General features: G+C 44.2%; 1 protein-coding gene across 3 annotated transcripts; it reads left to right on the top strand.

Annotated features, from left to right (window-relative positions):
* Nucleotides 1-7,383: 7,383 nt before the first annotated feature.
* On the top strand, nucleotides 7,384-20,894 carry ANKRD40 (ankyrin repeat domain 40). Of its 3 annotated transcripts, none has more exons than XM_014790829.2 (5): nucleotides 7,384-7,674; nucleotides 13,671-13,819; nucleotides 14,479-14,964; nucleotides 17,257-17,429; nucleotides 18,463-20,894. In XM_014790829.2, the coding sequence occupies exons 1-5, from the start codon at nucleotides 7,541-7,543 to the stop codon at nucleotides 18,607-18,609; spliced, it is 1,089 nt and encodes a 362-aa protein (XP_014646315.1). In that variant the 5' UTR covers nucleotides 7,384-7,540; the 3' UTR covers nucleotides 18,610-20,894. The 3 variants fall into 3 exon arrangements, with proteins under 3 accessions (XP_014646315.1, XP_004434778.1, XP_087297111.1); XM_004434721.2 differs by having other exon boundaries at nucleotides 7,386-7,674; nucleotides 17,257-17,438; XM_087440985.1 differs by lacking the exon at nucleotides 7,384-7,674 and adding an exon at nucleotides 11,319-11,591 and having other exon boundaries at nucleotides 17,257-17,438.
* The last annotated feature ends 193 nt before the right edge of the window (nucleotides 20,895-21,087 follow it).

Consider the following 21,087-nt stretch of genomic DNA (forward strand, 5'->3'; position numbering starts at 1 on the left):
TATTTACCATGTGCCAGGTAAGCTCTTGAAGCTTGAAGCTAAATTCTGAACCTTTCACAGTCCTTGCTGCCACAGACCTTGAGGATTAGTGAGGGAGACAGTCACTAAAGAAATAAAATCAAATATATCAATACAAATTGTCATACGTACGTAGCACAGTTAAGGGTATGGATTCTAAAGCCAGGTCGCCTGGTTTGGTAATCTCAGCTCTGCCACTCTGTGCCTTCGTTTCCCCATCTGTAAAATGCAGCTTATGATAATAATAATCCCCTACACATACGATGTTATTGTGAAGATTAAATGAATTGATACAATGTAAGACATTTAAGGGGGCTTCACCGTGGTGTACTGGCTAAATTCGCGTTCTCCGCTTTGGCAGCCCGGGGTTCGCAGGTTGGAATCCTGGGCGCAGACGGAGGCACTGCTCATCAAGCCATGTGGTGGTGGCCTCCGGGGTACAAAACAGAGGAAGATGGGTACAGATGTTAGCTCAGGGCCAAGCTTCCTCAGCAAAAAGAGGAAGAATGGCAACAGATGTTAGCCCAGGGCCAGTCTTCATCACCAAAAAAAAAAAAAAAATGCATTTAATACACCTAACATACAGAGCATCATAGCTTAGTCTAGCCTAGTTAAACATACTGAGAACACTTACATTAGCCTACAGTTGGGCAAAATCATCTAACACAAAGCCTACTTTATAATAAAGTGTTGAATATCTCATGTAATTTATTAAATACTGTACTGAAACTGAAAAACAGAATGGTTGTATGGGTACAGAATGGTTGTAAGTGTATAAGTTATTTACCCTCATGATCGCCTGGTTGTCCAGCATCATCAGAGAGTATCATATTGCTAGCCCTGGAAAAGATCAAAATTCAAAATTTGAAGTAGAGTTTCTACTGAATGCATATCGCTTTTGCGCCATCATAATGTCAAAAAATAGGAAGTTAAACCATCTTAAGTCGGGACCGTCTATACATGAAACAACGTTCTTGATTAGTTTAAATATACCTAAACTGGTGGTCCTGGGTATGCAGGATGCTCATTAAGTGGCTTGAGGATGCCAAACATTTGAGAGATGCTGCTTTAGACTTGAGTACACAAGGAACCAGCAGAGAATAATGTGAAAGGGAAACCAAAGAGGTAAAAGGAAAATTTGAAGAATATAGAGTCAGAGAAGGCAGAAAAACAGAGAAACTGTTTCAAGAAGGTAAAAGTGATCAACATTGTAGAAAACTGCTGAAGGTCTGGTATGAGAAGACTTAAAAGTATCCATTGGATCTCATAATTGGAAGCCAGACTGGCATGCACTGAAGGAATGAAGGGAAAATGAGGAAGAGAAATGGTGGTTGGACAATGAACTTTGAGAAGGGAAGCAGCGAAATAAGGTCAGAACTGAAAGGAAGTATGGGCCAAGGGAGGCTTTTTTAAGATGGGAAATTAGAATATGTTTAATGTTGGAGGAGAAGGTAGAAGATAAAAGAAGAGGATAGCTAAAGTTCCACGTTCTCAAGAAGGTAGACTCTGGGGCATATTTGTAGCTATTGGCTTTTGCTAGAAGAAATAGCTTCATTCTACTGAAACAAGAATGAAGAAAAAGATACAAATCAGTTTGTAGATGTAGCAGTGAGATGGAGTACTCAGCTGATGGTTGCTATTTTCTCAATGAAGCATTTTTTGAAGATTCCCCACTGTCACTACCACCAAAGAGGGGGAGAAAAAGTATACATCTTGAACCGCAAACAGGACTTATAAAACCTGAAGCCAAGTTACAGCTTCTGCTCACTAAAACTTTTTAATCTAAATCCCTCATTCATTCCACAAATTTTAATGGTACATATGCTCTGTGCCAGGAACTGGGTTAGTGGCTGGGAAGACAAAGATAGATGTATAAGAACCTGTTCTCAGGGAGTTCCTGATCCGTGAAAACAAAAATGTAACAATAGCTTGAAATGAAAAAACGAAATGCCTTTGGGATCGCAGAAGCAAGAGTTCCTTTTTTTTCTCTTTTGCTGAGGAAGATTCGCCCTGAGCTAACATGTGCCAATCTTCCTCTATTTTGTATGTGGGTTGCCACCACAGCATGGCCACTGACAGACAAATGGTGTACGTCCATGCCCAGGAACTGAACCGGGCTGCCCATGTGGAGCATGCTGAACTTAACCACTAGGCCACTGGCCAGCCCAGCAAGAGTTCCTCTACCAGTCAGACACTAGGCAATCTTACTCTCCAACTCTCCTTTTCCTAGACTCTAAGGGCAGCCACAGTTCAGTGTGTATTACCACTGCAGATAATGAATTCATTCATTTATCCTTTGTTAATTCAACCAGCACCAGCATCATCTGTTTCACTCTCTCTGCGGGGCATCAAGGACTCAGAGATAAAAGTTGTCTTTATTAAAATCACAATGCCCAGTTTACAGATAACTTCTGTAGATTATATGAGTTGGTTGTGTTAAAAAGAAACAAACGCAAAATGGAGTCACTTGTGTTAAGCCCCACCAATACTTAATACCTAACCTAATTGCAGTCTCAGCCTCTCCCAGGAATGGAGTTTTAAACCAATCAGGCTGGAATTTCCTGATCAACACTAGTGAAATAATCTGCAAGATAAGACCACTTGCCTGTCCTCCTAAGGGAAGGTGACCTTGCCTGAAATAATCCTTTCTTTTCTTTTGCTAATAACTTCCCTGTCCTGCATGTTTCTACCTACAGAAGCCTTCCATTTTATACAACTCCTCAGAGCACCCTTCTGTTTGTTAGACGGGTTGTTGACCGATTCATGAGTTGTTGAATAAAGCCAGTTAGATCTTCAAATTTACTCAGTTGAATTTTGTTTTTTAACAGTTGTTTCCTGATGATGAGATGGGAAACAACTTAATCTTATCAGCCCGTGGTCTCCAGACCCCATTCCATATGTGTTACTAATGGAAAAGTTAATGGACTGTATTGTGTCCCCTCCCCACTCAAATTCATATTTTGAAGCCCTAATCCCCAGTACCTCAGAATGTGACCAAACAGTCATTCGTCACTTAACAACAGGGATACATTCTGAGAAATGCATCGTTAGGCGATTTCCTCGTTATGCGAACATCATAGAGTGGACTTACATAATCCTAGATGGTCTAGCCTACTACACGTCTAAGCTATCTGGTACTAATCTTATGGGACCGCTGTCATATATGCGGTCCATCGTTGACTGAAACGTCATTATTCAGGGCATGGCTGTGTTTGGAGCTATGGCCTTTAAAGAAGTGGTTAAGTTAAAACGAAGCCCTTAGGGTGGGCCCCAATCCTATCTAAGTGGTGTCCTAATAAGAAGAAGAGATTTGGACACGTAAAGAGACACTAGGGAGGCATACACATAGAGGAAAGGCCATGTGAGGACACACAGAGAAGGCAGCCATCTGCAAGCCAAGGAGAGAAGCCTCAGGAGAAACCAAACCTGCTGACTCCATGATCTTGGACTTTTAGCCTCCAGAACTATGAGAAAATAAATTTCTGTTGTTTAAGCCACCCCATCTGTGGTATTTTGTTATGGCAGTTCTGGGGAACAAATACAGAAAGGAAGCCACAGTGACTACTGGTCTTCTAACTGCTTCCCAGCCTCCAGTGTGGCCCCCACAACTCCATCTTCCATCTGCTTTGCTGCCTGAGTCACCTTTCTAATTGTAAATCTGGTCATGTCTCAAAACACTGCAGTGGCTCCCCATCATCCCCACTCTCAAATTCAAACACTACAAGGTCACCCATGATCTGACCTGCCTCTCCAATTTCACTTGCTACTGCTCCCCCACACCTTGAACACCCCTGCTTCCTACCACATTACACCATGTTACACTGCTGCAGGCATGGAGTGCTCCTCACCATGCAACTCCGACCCATCCTTCAGCTCATGGCCTAAGTATCACCCTATGAAGTCAAACTGGACCCTCATTCTCTGCCTGCCACACACAACTGATCACCCTCTTCTCTGTGCCACCATTTAACATCCTTGTACATTTTTGGGTTGGTCACATGATATTGCAAATATCAGTCTTTTCCTTTACAATGAAAGTTCTTTTAGGTCAGATGCAATTTCTTATTCACCCTGGTTTTCCCAGATTCTCACACAGTATACAACATGTAGGAGGTAGCTCCTGTTGGCTCCTAACCCCGTTATAGGCTGGCTGCCATCCCCACCATTGCATAGCAACCTCTCTCTCCAAGGTCACCAGCAATCTCCCTGTGGTTAAATCCATTCTACACTTTTCAGTCCTCTTTCTCTTGCCTTTTCTGCAGCATTTTACCCTGTGGATCCCATTCTTTTCTCCAAACTCTCCCATTCCTTTGCTTTTCCTTCTACTATTCCAGCAGCTCTTCTTTGGTCTCATTTGAGGATTTCTCCTCTTCTGTCCATCTTTAAAATGTTGGGTGTTCTTTGGGGTTCTGTCTTTGGCTGTCTTCTCTCAACATTCAACACACTCTCTTGCGACCATCTCTTCTATTCCCACAACTTCAGCTAGCACCTTTTGCTGCTGACTGCCAAACCCAAATCACCAGCCCAGAATTCCTTCCTAAATGTCATACCCATATACACAACTGTTTACTGGGCGTCTCCGCTTAAATGAAAATCAGAAGAGAAGGCACAGGCTCTAGAGTCGAACTGCTTGAGCTCAAAGCCTTACTCCATCACCAACTAAGCTGTATGGTTTTGGGCAAGTTACTTACCTCTCTGTGCCTCAGATAATAATGATGATCCTACCTTATGGAGTTGTTGTGAGAATTAAATGAGATAACTCATGTACAGCACTTAGCGTAGTGCCTGGCAATGAGTAAATGTTGATAGTAGTAGTCATTAAAGGTCCTCAGAAAGCTCAATTCAACAGATTCAAAAGTGAATTCATCCCTATACCTGAAACCTTCTCTTCATTCTTTGGCCCAAATCTCAGTAAGTGGCACCATTATCTACCCAGCTAGAACCCCGGATGTTATCCTTGTTTCCTGACCACCACTGCCCTTCCAATCTATCAGGGCTCTCCCTTGAATTAACCTTGTTGTAACATATGCATGATCCACTGACTGTTTCCAGTGCCCAGACTTTACACATTCATTCAGTCCATAGAACAATCCTGCAAAGTAGGTGCTATTATCATCATCCCTATTTTGAGGATGCAGAATTTGAGGCCCAGAAAGGTTAAGTAACTCATCAAAGATTATATGAGTGGCAGAGCTGGGCTATAAACCAAGGCAGTCTTGTTTTAATCTCCCTGCTCACAACCACTATGCCATATGCCATACTGCTTTTATCGTAATATCACATTCTATTGTTTGCCTTGTCTCCCCTGCTAGACTGTGTTCTTTGAAATCAGGGACTCTGATTTATTGGCAGCAGCATCTTCAGTGACTAGAATAGTCCCTGGCAAACAAAGCATGCTTAATACACCCAGTGAGTTATATAATTGCCTAGACACATGAAAAATATAGATAAACAGAAGTCATAGAATAGCCATCAGGTTGCATTCAATTATGGCCAGGGTTAAAGATCTTGTTTGTGGAGAAAGTTTTGTTGCTTTGGGTTTTTTTGCAGGGGAAGATTCATCCTACTCTAACATCTGTGCCAATCTTCCTCCTTTTTTCTTCCCCCACAAAGCCCCAGTAGATGTTGTGTATAGTTGTAAGCCCTTCTAGTTCTTCTGTGTGAGCAACCACCGTAGCACGGCTACTGACAGACAAGAGGTGTGGTTCTGCGCCTGGGAACTGAACCCGGGCCACTGAAGCAGAGTGCACTGAACTTTAACCACTAGGCCATCAGGGCTGGCTGGAAAGTTTTGTTTTTTATGCAAGGATAACAAGCAGAAGATTGGAGTCAGAGATATTCAGAGGGTGAGTTTAAGAAGATATTAATATTCACTGATTCAACAGTTATTGCAGGGCACGTGCTATAATCCTTTTAAGGAAGGACAATTTGACAAATAAACACATAAGAGAACTCACAGACTTTGGTGTGCCATCACTACCAATTTTTTTTAATTGCTTTTTACAAAAAGAGGCCACTACCTACTCCCATGTCACTCAAATTGTGTTAAAGGATCCAATTCCATTGCTGTGCATGTCAGCTTCAGAGGGAGTATCATGCTGGATCTGAGAATTAAAATTTAAATTGGGGGACAAATAAAAATGTAGGCTCAAGCAGAGTTCCAATTTGTCATGGGGGTTAATTTAAGTGTGTAGTCAGTTTATATTCAGCACCACCTGGTGTGCACTGTGTACTGGGTGAATTGCTGTATCATAATAAACAAACAGACATGGGTTTTTCTAACAGTAGCAAGAAAAATGCTTGCTGTGCAGACCCTGGGCAGCCCCAAGAGAGGGAAATGAAAACTCCATGCCTAAATTTGTCCCTTCCTATCTCATCTCCTCTCTTTGTTCAGGCCTTCCTCCTTTCCACCCCAGTTTATTTCCTTAATCCTCCTGACGCCATCTGCAAGGTTCCATCCTGTGCCACACTGGAAGATCTCTCTGAGGCACCTGGGCTCAGCAAAACAATATGTCCTTTTTCTCTCACTGGGTAGTAAAACAGTGCCAACCCAGGCTCTGAGGCTTATTAGATTGATTAGGCAAGGAGTTGAGCAAAATGCTTTTTATATGCACACCATAGGTCTTCTGCCTGAGCTCCTGGCATCAGGACCAGGATAACTCCAAAGCCTCTTTGGTGTCCTTCTTTTCTTTCTTTTTTCTTTACATGGCCTTCATGAAAAGTAATTAATTATGAATTATAAGCAATAATAAATTACACTTTGTAGACTCTAGGCATAATATAAATATTTTTCCTGAAAGCCAAGTTAGAAGAAATTCCTATCTAAAATGAGATGTAAAACAACAGCAATTGAAATAAATATCCCAACTGAATGGTCCCATGCACTGTCAAAAGAAGAAAGCACAGTGTAATCTATCTCCGCAATAATGGGTATATAATAGTAAGATCGTTTTCAGCCCATTTCCCCATCCTGCTGGGCAAGCATTGGCTCCGATAAGGAAAAAGAGCAAACAAACTGGGTGGGGGGGACCCACACCAATTATTTTTGACTCCTGGTAAACAGTCTGCGCAAGAGGATAAGGCTTTTCTGGCTCTCAAACATGCTTTCCTCTCTTTCCATGTGTCTATCCTCCTCCCTGGAAGCTGCGGGGTGGGGAGGGCTAAAAATAGTCGGTGAATCACGGCGGAGAATAATGTGCAGCAGTTACATAAACAGGCAGCCTGGGCGCCGGGGCCGAGGGTAGGAACGGAAGATATCTGGGTCAGGGTTGTCACTCTGAATAGCTTCCCCCGGAGCCGGCCTTCGGGAGGCGCGGCCGGGGCGGAGGCTTGGGCCTGCGGGCCGGGAGCAGCGGGGGAGCCCGCGGGAGGGAGCCGAAGCCCCGGGCCGGGCGCGGGCGGCGGCGCGAGCAGGGCAGGCGAGCTCGGCGCTCTCCCCATGGCGGGGAGCGGGCCGCGGCGGCACTGACAGGCCCCGGGGCTGGGCGGCGGGCCCGGGCGGGGGCCTGGGGCCGAGGGGAAGATGAGCGCCCTCCTAGAGCAGAAGGAGCAGCAGGAGAGGCTGCGGGAGGCCGCGGCCTTGGGGGACATTCGGGAGGTGCAGAAACTGGTGGAGAGCGGGGTGGATGTGAACTCCCAAAATGAGGTCAACGGCTGGTAAGTGGGGAGCGGGGGGGCCTAGGCTCAGAGCCGCCGGGCCGGGGCGTGGGGCGGCCGCCCGCGACCCCGGCCTGGCGCTGCCCGCGGCGCCCGCTAAGGCGTGGCCCGGCGCCTCCGGGTGGCGCGCTCTGGAGGCCAGCCCTGGCCCGCTGCCTGGTGTCGTCGGAGCGCGTCCTGCCCGAATCCCGGCGCACGTGGTGTGCCCGGGGCAGCGCCTCCCCGAACCCTGGCGCCCCGCGCCGGCCCCACGCCCCCGTCTCACTTGGCCAGAACGGTGCCAGCCTCAACTCGCAGAGGCTAACACGGAGCTCACCCCAGTTCCAGTGTTGGATTGTTTTGCCATAGGTGCTTCTGAAGAACACATCTGCAGACCAAAAAGCATAAGCAGCTGAGCAAAAATGAATCTTACAAACCAGCACGCTTTCTTTTTCCCAAGAGCAGAAAAAACCAAAAAACCAAAAAAACCAAACAAACCCCTAGCATCACTCCTCTGCTTGTCTATTGTCCCCCTCCAGCAGTGCTTTGCTGCTGGCTACTGCTGCCTGCTGAGGGAAGACTCATTCGTTTATCCTAGAGAGTGTTTTGCTTTGTTTTCTTATTATAATAGCAAATATAGAAGTTGATCCAAGGCTTTATTAGATGCCTGCCTGCTATTGAGTCCTTCCCAATTAAATAAGGAGTCTCATTTTAAGATGTGCTGGTGGTCAGGTTTTTAGTTTTAAGTTACTGAATGTGGTGTTATTCTGCCCTCTTCGCATTTAAATTTTTCTTTGATCCAGGTAATGCTTAACCAGCCTGTTTGGCTAGCTTAAAGCGAGTTTGCAAATGTTTTATTTTTTTAAGTGGAATCATAGTTTTAGAACTGAAAGGGACATTGGGGATGGGTTCAGCCCCAGAGAATAACTTATCCTAGGTTACACAACTGTTAATATGAGAGAGCCAGGACAAGAACCACTGTTTCCTGACACCTCACAAATCTATCTGCTTCTTTACCCTAAAGAAAACAGCCTAGGTAGCTGTCCAGAAAGCCAGGAAACGGTGGATACTGCCTTTTTATTTTGTTTTGTTTAAAAGTGTTTGCAAACAAGCTTGCCGTTCTGTGTGTACCTTTTCCGAGCATTGTGGGTGGTTCACAAGCTGTGAATCACTGTTGGCACTAGGGGGCAGTGTTGTGTAGAGGAATGAGCCTGGTCTTCCCTGCAGGTTCTCCATTCCTGCCCAGCTATGCGACCTTGCCGTAGTCACCTCATTTTTCAGTTATTTCAGTAGAGTGTTTGAGCATAACAAGCACTTAATGAAGCATAATATAAATAGCTAACATTTATTGAGCTTGCTCTATAGCATAAACAGGTTCTAAGGGCTTTACATGTATTATCTCATTCACAACTACTCGGGGACATAGCTATTGTTAGTCTCTTCATTTTGCAGATGAGGAACTGAGGCCCAGAAAGATTAAGTAATTTCCCTAAGGTCATAGAATTCACAGTAACTAGAGGAGCTGGAGTGGTCCAGTTGTTAAGATTGGTTGCTCTCGCCACCGAGACCCTGGTTCGTTTCCCAGTCAGGGAACCACACCACCCGTCTGTGGGTTGTCATACTGTGGCGGCTGTGTGTTGCTGTGATGCTGAAAGCTATGCCACCAGTATTTCAAATAATGGCAGAGTCACCCATGGTGGACAGGTTTCAGCGGAGCTTCCAGACTAGACAGACTAGGAAGAAGGACCTGGCCACCCATTTCCGAGAAAATTGGCCGTGAAGACCCTATGAATAGCAGCAGAGCATTGTCTGATGCAGTGCGGGAAGGTGAGGATGGTGCAAAAAGAATGAGTAAGGTTCCGCTCTGTTGCGCAGAGGGTTGCTAGGAGTCGGAATCCACTCAAAGGCACTAATAACAAGTGGAACTGGGAAGTGAACTCAGCACCTGACTCCAGACGCTACTTTCCCTACCCCAGTGCCTGCGCATAGTAGATGCTGAGTAAATGTAAGTTGACTCTGAAGTAACCTGAAGAGGCTTCTCATAGACTTAATTGGGGAAGATGTCAAATAGGCGTCTCAAATTCAACATGTCCAAGGTTGAATTCCTGGTCTCCCTGCAGCCCCCTGACTGCCTCAGGCCTGCTCCGCTGAATCCCCCTCATCTCGGCATCTGAGGTGCTCAGGCCAGAACCCTTGGTGTCCTCCTCGCCTCCTGTCTTTCCATCACGTCCCACATCCAATACTGCCAGCTCCACCTTCAGCGGTGGAGAATCGGGCCACTTCTCACTAGCTCTACCACGACACCTCGGGTACAGAGCCACCATCATTCTGTCTCCTGGGTTATCGCGGGAGCCTCCTAACTAGTCCCCTTGCTTCTACCATTATGCCCTATAGTCTTTTCTCAACACAGCAGCTAGAGAGATTGTGACTTCAAACATAAGTCATGTCACTTCACTCTGCTCAAAACCCTCTGGTGGCTCCCATCTCACTCAGTAAAAGCTCACAGCGTCCACCAGTTTCTACTCCTTGCCTCCATCCTTCCTCCTTACCTCTATGTCTCCTCTTGGGATTTGCCCCCTTGCTCCCTTCATTCTGCTCCCCTGACCTCCTTGCTTTTCCTGAAACACCAGGCACAGTCTGATTCAAGGCCTTAATCTTCCCTCACCTCCTTCAGGTCTTAGCTTAGATGGCACCTTCTAGGTGAGCCTTTCCTTGACCTTCAGTTTAAAATTGCACCGTGCCCCTCTCCTGCCTTTGTCATTCCCTGATCCCTCCCTTGCTTTAATGTCCCTATACCACTTAATCACCACCTAGCATACTGCTTGTTTTGCTTATTTTGCTGACTGCCTTAGTTTCCTCATGTGTAAGATGGGGGAATGTTGATAATAGTACTTAACTCATGGGTTGTTTAGAGGATTTTTTTGTGTGTGTGAGGAAGATCAGCCCTGAGCTAACATCCATGCCAATCCTCCTCTTTTTGCTGAGGAAGACCGGCCCTGAGCTAACATCTATTGCCAGTCCTCCTCCTTTTTTTTCCCCCTTTTTCTCCTCAAAGCCCCAGTAGATAGTTGTATGTCATAGTTGCACATCCTTCTAGTTGCTGTATGTGGGACACGGCCTCAGCATGGCTGGAGAAGTGGTGGGTGGGTGCATGCCCGGGATCCGAACCTGGGCCACCAGTAGCGGAGCTCACGCACTTAACTGCTAAGCCATAGGGCCGGCCCCTGTTTAGAGGATTAAGTGAGTTAATACATTCAAAATGGGGCCGGCCTGGTGGCGCAAGTGGTTAAGTGCGCGCGCTCTGCTGCGGCAACCCAGGGCTCGAGGTTCGGATCCTGGGCGCGCACCGACTCACTGCTTGTCAGGCCATGCTGTGGCGGCGTCCCATATAAAGTGGAGAAAGATGGGCACGGATGTTAGCCCAGGGCCAGTCTTCCTCAGCAAAAAGAGGAGGATTGGCAGATGTTAGCTCAGGGCTGATCTTCCTCACACACAAAAAATATGTATATATATATATTCTAAGCCTTTAGAACAATAACCAGCATGTAAAGCATTATATCAGTATTAACTATTATTTTCTTATTAAGCAGTGTGCTGGGTAATAGGATATAAAGGTTACCCTCAAAAAAACTTACTCTCTAGCATAGAAAAACAGGTTACTGCTTTCAGTTCTTAGTTGCTCAGTAACCACAGTTTTAGCACTAATGAATGATGCCCAGTACCTCTGGTCTGCAATACTTCCCAGCACTAATAGAATATCCTGACTGCAGATTTAAAGCTTAAAGAGTTGAAGTTTAAAGATAGAGTTCCCAAATCAATTTTAATTTGTGTCATGTATACCCCTTGGCTTTAAGGAGCAAGTATAATGGCTCATGAAGAAGTTGAAAATATTGGCTGTCTGCAATGGCTCAGAGTTATGGCTGCCCAGAGCCGCACAGGTCTGGACTGTAAATGATGATCACTAGGGCACGGGGCTGTGGGGGATGTACTGTGTTGACTTAACCCCACTTTACACAGTAATGCTTTAGCTAGCTAGTTGGTTTGTCCCAGAGTGTCTCAGACCCACTGGCAGTAAATTACCTCCTTCACTCTCAAGCTTGTCATGAACAAGTGATTTACTACTAGCAAGTGAGCACTTTATTTTCAAAAGAGAACATATTTTTCTCATCATGCGCCATTCATTTTTGAGTGCTCGCTTATCATTATAATTATTCACTTTTCAAGCCTAGGCCATAGACATCACACACAAACGCGCACTCAGCTGCAGTTTGCCCAGAATCAAGGATGTATTGGATTCTTCTACTCCCAGCAATGTCCACCTTGTTCTTGATTCATTTGTTCAGCAAATATTAAGTAAGCACCTGTATGTCCAAGCAGACACTTCCTTATCTTCATGGAGCTTGTATTTTAGTAGTTTACATCGAGACTCTTCCCTTATTTTTCCCAAATTGGCAGTCTTTTCATCATAGTGCACACCTTAATGCCACCTGGATAATCTAATTCTAATGAATAATAGCATGGAATGGCACTCTGAAACATAGTAGAGTTGCTCCCAGCCAGCCAGACAAGCTAGCTTTCTGTAATTCATAAATGTTAACATACCCAGGGCAAATCAGCTTTTTCCTGGAACCAAATGAACTTTCTAGATAGTTATACTTGCCAAGTTAGTGACCTGAACCGTCACTATTGAACATATGTTCTATTATTTTGTGTGTGTGTGTGTGTGTGTGTGAAGAAGATCGGCCCTGAGCTAACATCTGTCAATCCTCTTTTTGCTGAGGAAGACTGGCCCTGGGCTAACATCCATGCCCATCTTCCTCCACTCTATATGGGAGGCTGCCACAGCATGGCCTGACAAGCGGTGCGTCGGTGCGCGCCCAGGATCCGAACTAGCGAACCCTGGGCCGCTGCAGCGGAACGCACGCACCTAACTGCTTGCGCCACCGGGTCGGCCCCTTGTGGTCTAGTCTTTACCATATCTGTATTTGGCTATAAGCTCTGAAGATATTTATCTCAGTTCAGTTAGAGAGTTGGTGAATGAGGACATTTCAAAACAGGGGAAAAAAGTATTTTCCTTCCATAAAATCATTTAGCAACAACTGGGGATGAATTTAGTAGTTCTGAATCCTTTCATTTCTGTTAAGATGGAGTTTTTGCCAGCATGCTAATTATATTTCTATGCAGTGTTAAAATAATAGCCCTTCAGAGTGTGCATAATCTTTTCCTGTGTGTCCAGTATTAAATAATTAGTCTTAGTTAAATGAGTCTAATATATTAGAAGAGTTTGTTCTAGAAAATGTTGGTCGCTGATGTACATTTTTAAAGTGCCTTAGGAATTAAAGTCTGCATGCACTGCCTTACGTTTAAGCAGATGAGGGTATGTTTGTAGCCTTCTGGAGAGAACTAGAGAAGCCAACTTTTTTGAAAACAGAAATTTGGAAATCCTTTTTTTTTTGGTGAAGGAAAGAAAAGTAAAGAGGAAAAGAGGAAGCAGCTGAAATTCAGACAGGAATATCTGCTGTAGTAAAATAATTTTAGTGGCAGAGCAAGCTATGGATAGGAGATGGTTATTAGCCTCATAATATTTAATCTTCAAGTGACATTTGATGCATATGAAGCGAGTTTCCATAGTCCCTAAAAAGGAATGTGGCAATATGAAAATCTGTTTTAAAGAGAATGGGATAATCTGATGAGCAATATTGATACAGTAATGCTCAGCAATACCATTAGAGTTATCCAGCCAGCCAGCCTTCTGGAAGCCATTGAAATTAAAGCTCCTAGGATAAATTAGTTTTTCCCAAGGACTAGAAATGAAATTTAAACATACATTTTAAGCATACTAAATATTTTGATTATCTGCTTTCTGAAAAGAAAAGTTGAGATTACCAGCCTGGTTTCCTGGTTCTAGCTGAACTCTATCAGGCTTGCGTATATTTATTTACTAACATGTAGAATTTGAAATCCCAAATCACCTCGCCTCTTTTTAAGTCACTCTTTTCTCCTTTTCTTTGGGACAGGACCTGTTTACACTGGGCATGTAAACGGAATCATGGTCAGGTGGTCTCTTACTTGTTAAAATCAGGAGCTGACAAAGAGATTCTTACCACAAAAGGAGAAATGCCAGTCCAGTTAACATCAAGGAGAGAAATCAGGAAGATTATGGGAGGTGAGTCTGTGTTTTGGGGCAACTTTTGATTTTGTCAAACTAATTTAAGACTTGTGGTATATTATTACCTGTATTCTTTTTTTTTTTTTTTTGGTGAGGAAGATCAGGCCTGAGCTAACATCCGATGCCAATCCTCCTCTTTTTTTTTTTTTTTTTTGCTGAGGAAGATTGGCCCTGAGCTAACATCCGTGCCCATCTTACTCTACTTTATATGGGATGCAGCCACAGCATGGCTTGACAAGCAGTGCGTCACTGTGTGCCCGGGATCCGAACCCACGAACCCTGGGCTGCCGCAGCGAGCGTGCGCACTTAACCGCTTGCGCTACCGGGCCGGCCCCTAGTAGCTGTATTCTTAATGCCAGTCAAACAACTAGTCTGTTCTAAAAGCAAAGGTACTATTACTGTGCCAGGATAGTAATTCCATGTTGTTTCTGGAAAGGTAGGCTTATAAGGTTTTATTTTTTTAATCTGTAAAATTTAAGACGATAAAAATGGTAATCATAAACCTAATGAAATATTTTCTCTTCTGACTTGAAGAGGCCGTAAACACTGACCAAAATATTTGTCATATACCGAAGGACACTAGCTTTCACGAGACACTCTTTTCTTGGTAATTTTTAAAGGGTTATGTAAATGTTCTGTATTTTCTTCTTTTTAAGTGGAAGATGATGATGATGACGACGACAACCTCCCCCAGCTGAAGAAGGAGTCAGAACTGCCCTTTGTTCCCAACTATTTGGCCAACCCAGCCTTCCCTTTTCTCTACACCCCCGCGGCAGAGGATCCAGCCCAGCTGCAGAATGGGGGCCCCACCACACCTCCTGCATCACCCCCTGCAGATGGCTCACCTCCGTTGCTCCCCCCTGGGAACCCTCCCCTGCTAGGGACCTTTCCCCGGGACCACACCTCTTTGGCACTGGTTCAGAATGGGGATGTGTCTGCCCCCTCTGCCATACTCAGAGCACCAGAAAGCACAAAACCAGGTCCTGTTTGTCAGCCACCAGTGAGTCAGAGTCGCTCATTGTTCTCTTCTGTCCCATCCAAGCCACCAGTGTCTCTGGAGCCTCAAAATGGGACATATGCAGGACCGGTGCCAGCATTCCAACCATTTTTCTTCACTGGAGCATTTCCATTTAATATGCAAGGTAACATCAGCAAACAGCCTCTGCAATGAGGCAGGCAGTGTCCAGAAGTCTAGTGCTTCACTTCCTGGTTTTCAGGAGGTGAGGGTGGGATTTATTTATTTATTTTGAGTATAATTACAAACTTACAGAAGAGTTGCAAGACTAGTATAAGGAACTCTTTTTCACAACTTGTTTACCTTTTGTCCTTTTACTCTGAAATACGTAAGTGTGTATTTCCTAAGAACAAGGATAGTCTCTTAATAACCATAGTGCAATTATGAAATTTAGGAACTGGAACCTTGATATAATACTGTTCTCTGATCCATAGTCCATATTTAAATTTTGTCAGTTGTCTCAACAATGCGGTTTGTAGCTTTCTTCACTCCATCCACCCCTGCCCCCTGTCCAAGATCACCCACTGCATTTAGTTTTCATGTCCTTTTAGTCTCCTTTTATCTGGAACATTTCCTCAGCCTTTCTCTATCATTTTGGACCCAAATATTCTGGAAGAGTCCAGGCCACTTATTTTGTGGAATGATTTCTTATCATTCTTTCTCTATTTATTAGTTGATATTCTACTGTAAAGAAAGGCCTTCCCTTCTCCTCCATTTATATCACTATGAACTCATAGATTCTTATTTTATTAGGTTATAATCCATTACTGTAACTGTCTTGATGTTCAAATTATGCCAGATTTGTCCAGAGGGAACCCCTTCAAGCCAGTTCTTGTGTCCCTTGGACATGTCCCATCATTCTTGGAGCACTTCCTTACTTTCTGGTGCAGCAGATGTTCCAGGCTCCTACTATAACTTTCCCGGCCCTGGACTAGGCCATTTCTGCAAGGAGCCCTCATTCTGTTTGGTGAGAATGGTATTCAGAAACTAGCACGTGAACACTAGGGTGCTCATTGCAGCGGGTGTGTCATTTCTTTTAGGCCCAGAGGACAGAGCCAGGAAAGGAAGAAAGAAAAAAGCTAAGCAAACAAACACATGTAAACAATTATATATATACTTTTTTCTGTATTTCTATATCTGTTTATATATTTTCTTAAATATTAAAAACCACAGGTTAATAAACCAATGTTACCGCAACAAACAAAAAAAACCACAAGTTTATCCTGATACCTCCAATTCCAGTCAAACACCACAGGGTACAGTCTAGTCTTACCTTTCCTTTTTCCATTTAAGTAACTCCCTCACTTTCTGTTTTTGAGGACCTGCTACCGTAGGTGCCGATAACAGTGGCCTTGGGGTGCCTTGAGGGATTCATATATAAGGAGCAAAGCGGAACTACCAAATGCACATAGGTGCTTGGCTTGGGCCATCTTGGCAGCCAGGCTCAGAATTTATGGGCAGACTGCTTAGATCCCAGACCCATGAAGAACAGTGTTTATTTACTCCCAAAGCCAAGACTCTTTCCTTATTAAAGTGTACTATAGGGGCCGGCCCGGTGGCGTAGTGGTTAAGTTTGTGCATTCCGCTTTGGCGGCCCGGGGTTCGCCGGTTTGGATCCTGGGCACAGATCTACTCACTGCTCATCAAGCCATGCTGAGGTGGCGTCCCATATAGAAGAGCCACAACTCTACAACTATGAAACACAACTATGTACTGGGGCTTTGGGGGAAAAAAAGAAAAAAAAAAAGAGGAAGATTGACAGCAGATGTTAGCGCAAGGCCAATCTTCCTCAAAATAAATAAATAAAGTATACTATATTCAAATTGTAGTTAGACTTTAATTTTTATTAGTACCTTATCTTTTTGCTCTTTTACTGTGTGTATTGCAAGGAGTTTCATATTTCATAAATACCTTTAGATTCACAATTATTAAATCTTTTTAGAATAATTCATGTTCTATTTCTTGCCCTTGTACCTTCTTTTTACCTCCCTTCCCCTGCTTATGTGTAGTTTGATTCACAAACCCATTCTTAAGCCTTTACCTCCTCAGCTCCAACAGCAGAAGTAAATTATCCTTCTATACAGTTGGGATGGTTGTCCCTCCTCCCCTTTTACTTGTGAACCACAGTCTTCTGGAAAAGATTAAATTAGATAGGCTGAGGGCCGGCCCCGTGGCTTAGCGGTTAAGTGCGCGTGCTCCACTGCTGGTGGCCTGGGTTCGGATCCCGGGCGCGCACCCACGCACCGCTTCTCCGGCCATGCTGAGGCCGTGTCCCACGTACAGCAACTAGAAGGATGTGCATCTATGACATACAACTATCTACTGGGGCTTTGGGGGAAAAAATAAATAAAATAAAATTTAAATTATAGGCTGACTATGCCAGAACCATTCATTAACATTTCTCCCCCTTCTTTTCTAGAGCTGGTACTCAAGGTGAGGATTCAGAACCCATCTCTTCGAGAAAATGATTTCATTGAAATTGAACTGGACCGACAGGAGCTCACCTACCAAGAACTGCTCAGAGTGAGTTGCTGTGAGCTGGGTGTTAATCCAGATCAAGTGGAGAAGATCAGAAAGTTACCCAATACTCTGGTAAGAAAGGTAAGAAAGGTCTGTTAGGCATGAGTGAATGGTTGGTTGCTTTTTGCATTTGGAAAATACCAGCTTCCTCCTTCGTTATATGGGTCATAGTTGAAAAAATGAAAAGAGAAGAGAAAAGGAGCAAAGGGTGGTTTTCCAAATGTAATCATTGAGCTTTCTTTCCCTCTACTGGGTCTATATTGACATTGGCATTTTTTCTTTTTTTAACAATCTTTTTTTTTTGTGTGAGGAAGATCAGCCCTGAGCTAACATCCATGCTAATCCTCCTCTTTTTGCTGAGGAAGACCAGCTCTGAGCTAGCATCTATTGCCAATCCTCCTCCTTTTTTTTTTTCCTCCCCAAAGCCCCAGTAGATAGTTGTATGTCATAGTTGCACATCCTTCTAGTTGCTGTATGTGGGACACGGCCTCAGCATGGCCGGAGAAGCGGTGCGTCGGTGCGCGCCCGGGATCTGAACCCGGGCTGCCAGTAGCGGAGCACGCGCTCTTAACCGCTAAGCCACGGGGCTGGCCCGACATTGGCATTTTTGAAAGTTGTAGGATACTAGAGAGAATTTTCTGAATTACCATTCACATGTACCTGTTTTCGGTAGTTTCCGTGGCGATCTGTAAGGGTTACCTTAGTGCTCTATCAGAAGTGCCTTGTGTTTTATAACATAAGAACCAGGTTAAATTGTAGGGCCAACCCACATAGATACATGTGTGCTCCTTCAACTTGTCTGGGTTCCTTGAACATCATTAAGCTTCTAGCTTCTTAGGGCATCTGAGGAAAACTGCTCCCTGAATTGCCTCTTCCTTCAAGGTGTGCTCATCCTGTAGCACTGTGGTTGAGGGCTCCACCATGCCACCCCAACTTCTGCCCCTGGGGACTCTCCTGCCCTTTCGCTGACAGCCTGCCACAGGGATATTGATGTATTTTCTTGCTTCTAGGCTTTAAAACGAGCCAGGATACTAGTATCAAAACAGCACACCAAACATATAGAGACAAGTGGCTCCTCCTAATCTGTTTAACTTGTTTGTTTTAGGACAAAGATGTTGCTCGACTTCAAGATTTCCAAGAGCTGGAATTGGTTCTAATGATAAGTGAAAATAACTTTCTGTTCAGAAATGCTGCATCCACACTGACTGAGCGGCCTTGCTACAACAGGAGAGCTTCAAAACTGACTTACTAATGCAGCAGGACTTTTATCACTGAGTGTTGTGACAGTGTGTTATCTCTGGGCCAAGGACAAGCCATTGATCTAAATGCCTTGGATGCCCGGGAGGGCCCCTGGTGCCACCACGTAGCATACACTAACATCATTCTGCCAAGGTAGGAAGCCCCTGACCCCGAGCAGCGGTGCCACACTTCTAAGCCTCTTGGTGCACAATAAACCTATTGCTTGAAGCTGTGAACAGCTGAGGAGTGGTCTGGAGAGGCAGAGGCCGGCGGTTCTGTACCCGGTGTGTTTTAGTGCAGAGTGTAAGGGTGGTCTGAGCAGAAGCTGCGAGAGAGCGGAGCCTGCTTCTAGCCACTCCTGTTGACAGCGCACCTGAAGGGCCGGGATGCACTTTTGGTGTTGCATGCTCACAACTCTCCTGAAGTGTGACCTGACTAGAGAGGAAACTGGGGAAAGCACAGGTACTGGACAAGGGAATTTTAGTGTGACTTGTGGCTGTGAGGTTTCACATAACATATTTATAAATGTTACTCAGGTTAAAGTATTTAGGAATACAGTTACCTAATTGTAAATACGCTGTTAACCAAAAGAGCTTCCCCTCCCCCACTTTTTCCTTTGTAAACACTCATGACTGCTTCTCTGTCTGCAGTCTACCTTTGCCTAGACAGTCATCTCTGCATTAACTCCCCTTCGTGGTCACTAGAGGGCTCTCTGATGCTTTCCAAAAGAGCAACTGCTTTTTTTTTTTTTTTTTTAAACTCTGAAGTGATTCCTGTCATCTACACATTTAATCGCACCGAATGAGAAGAGCACAAACATTGCCAGTCAGTCTTCTCCACTTTCATTGTCTACTAGGAATGAAAAGCAATTTTTGAGACTGAATCTGTTGCTGTTTTAAAGGTTATTGTGGGAAACTGAGCTAAAGAAGTTAGCATCTTTATTTTTGTATCAAAGATAAAGGTTATTTTGAAATTATTAGGATTTTTACACAACGCTGAAGTCTGTTGCTTTTGTAAACAAATTGTTTGATCTTAGGGATCCCCTACAAGCACCACCAATCCACTTAACAAAGTCAATTGTGAGTCTACTGGGCATTGTTCTGGAAAACACAAACACACATCTGATTAAACTCTTCAGCATGGCATAAGAATTTTTTTGAAGAATGCATTCAAGGATTCTTTTCCCTTCCTTCAGTGTCATTACTGTTAAAAGCCACTGTCTTATTGAAACAAACAGCTTAACTCTAGAAATAAGAAAGAGCACACTTAGACAAACAGGAGAACAGGGGTTCAAAGCCAGCTGTTGAAGAGCCTCCCTGCTGTCTTAAGAAGCTTTTCCCCATAGTGCCTATAGTTTCCAAAGAAACTTAACTTCCTAACTGGGTTAATTTTATTGGAACGCCACGACTGAGAGACATCGTGCAGAAGGTGTCAGTGGAAGAGGACGTCGTGCTAGGATAATGGCCTCCTGCTGCCGCCTAAATGCTGAGCTGAGGTTGAGGTGTGTTCAAGGCCGACTTCATGGAGTCACTGTTCAGTGACTTAATTGTATTCCACCAATTAGTGATGGTGAGTTACTCACCCTTTACAGTGTTTGCATAGCAGAGTAAAGGTTACTTATGACCCTCTGTCTATGAAGTGCTTTCAAGAAGAAACCTCCCTTGTGTTTCAACCAGTCAGAAGCTAGTTTATCTAGACATACTAACCTCTTTTTCCCTTTCCTTTGAAAAAAATTACAATTTACTGATAAATTAAGGCTAGTTCTATCCTGGAATCAATAAATTCAGTATTAACTCATTTCTAAATCACTGGGGTTAAAACTCTTCCAGCCATCCAGATCAATTCAAGATTCTCAGAAGCAGTGGAGGCCCCTGGCTGGGAGGTAGTCTACACAGGAGTAGCTCCAGGGCTTTCCTGGGCCTAGAAACAGAGGCCAGCGAGGGGCTTGGCGCCTCCAGTGAGAGATGAGCCAACACTGGTCTCCTCTTCTCCTTTATAAAGTCCTCTGGGGTCAACTGACTCCTGTATACGGCAGTGGGATAAGACTGCACATTGCTGGTAGGTGAGTTTAAAGTCTTAATCTATGCATTCAGAGAAATATTTTTATATGCTTTGTGTATTTTATAACAAGGATTTTTTTTTAGCTTTGTTAACTGTGAATTCACCCCTCCTTCTCCACTGCATATTTACAGCATGTGTTCACACTGTGTGTAAACATTCACTGAAGATTTTTTGTGTGTGCATTGCTGACTGTTCAAACGTAACAACTATTATTAAAATTAAATATTAACTGACTGAGCCCATATTCTGTAATTTTGGCCTCCTACACAGCACTATACTTTTTTTTTTTTTTAAAGATTTTATTTATTTATTTTTTCCCCCCAAAGCCCCAGTAGATAGTTGTATGTCATAGTTGCACATCCTTCTAGTTGCTGTATGTGGGACGCGGCCTCAGCATGGCCGGACAAGCGGTGCGTCCGTGTGCGCCGGG

This window comes from Ceratotherium simum, chromosome 16, assembly GCF_057802395.1.
Source record: "Ceratotherium simum simum isolate JZ-2026a chromosome 16, ASM5780239v1, whole genome shotgun sequence".
Taxonomy (NCBI): domain Eukaryota; kingdom Metazoa; phylum Chordata; class Mammalia; order Perissodactyla; family Rhinocerotidae; genus Ceratotherium; species Ceratotherium simum.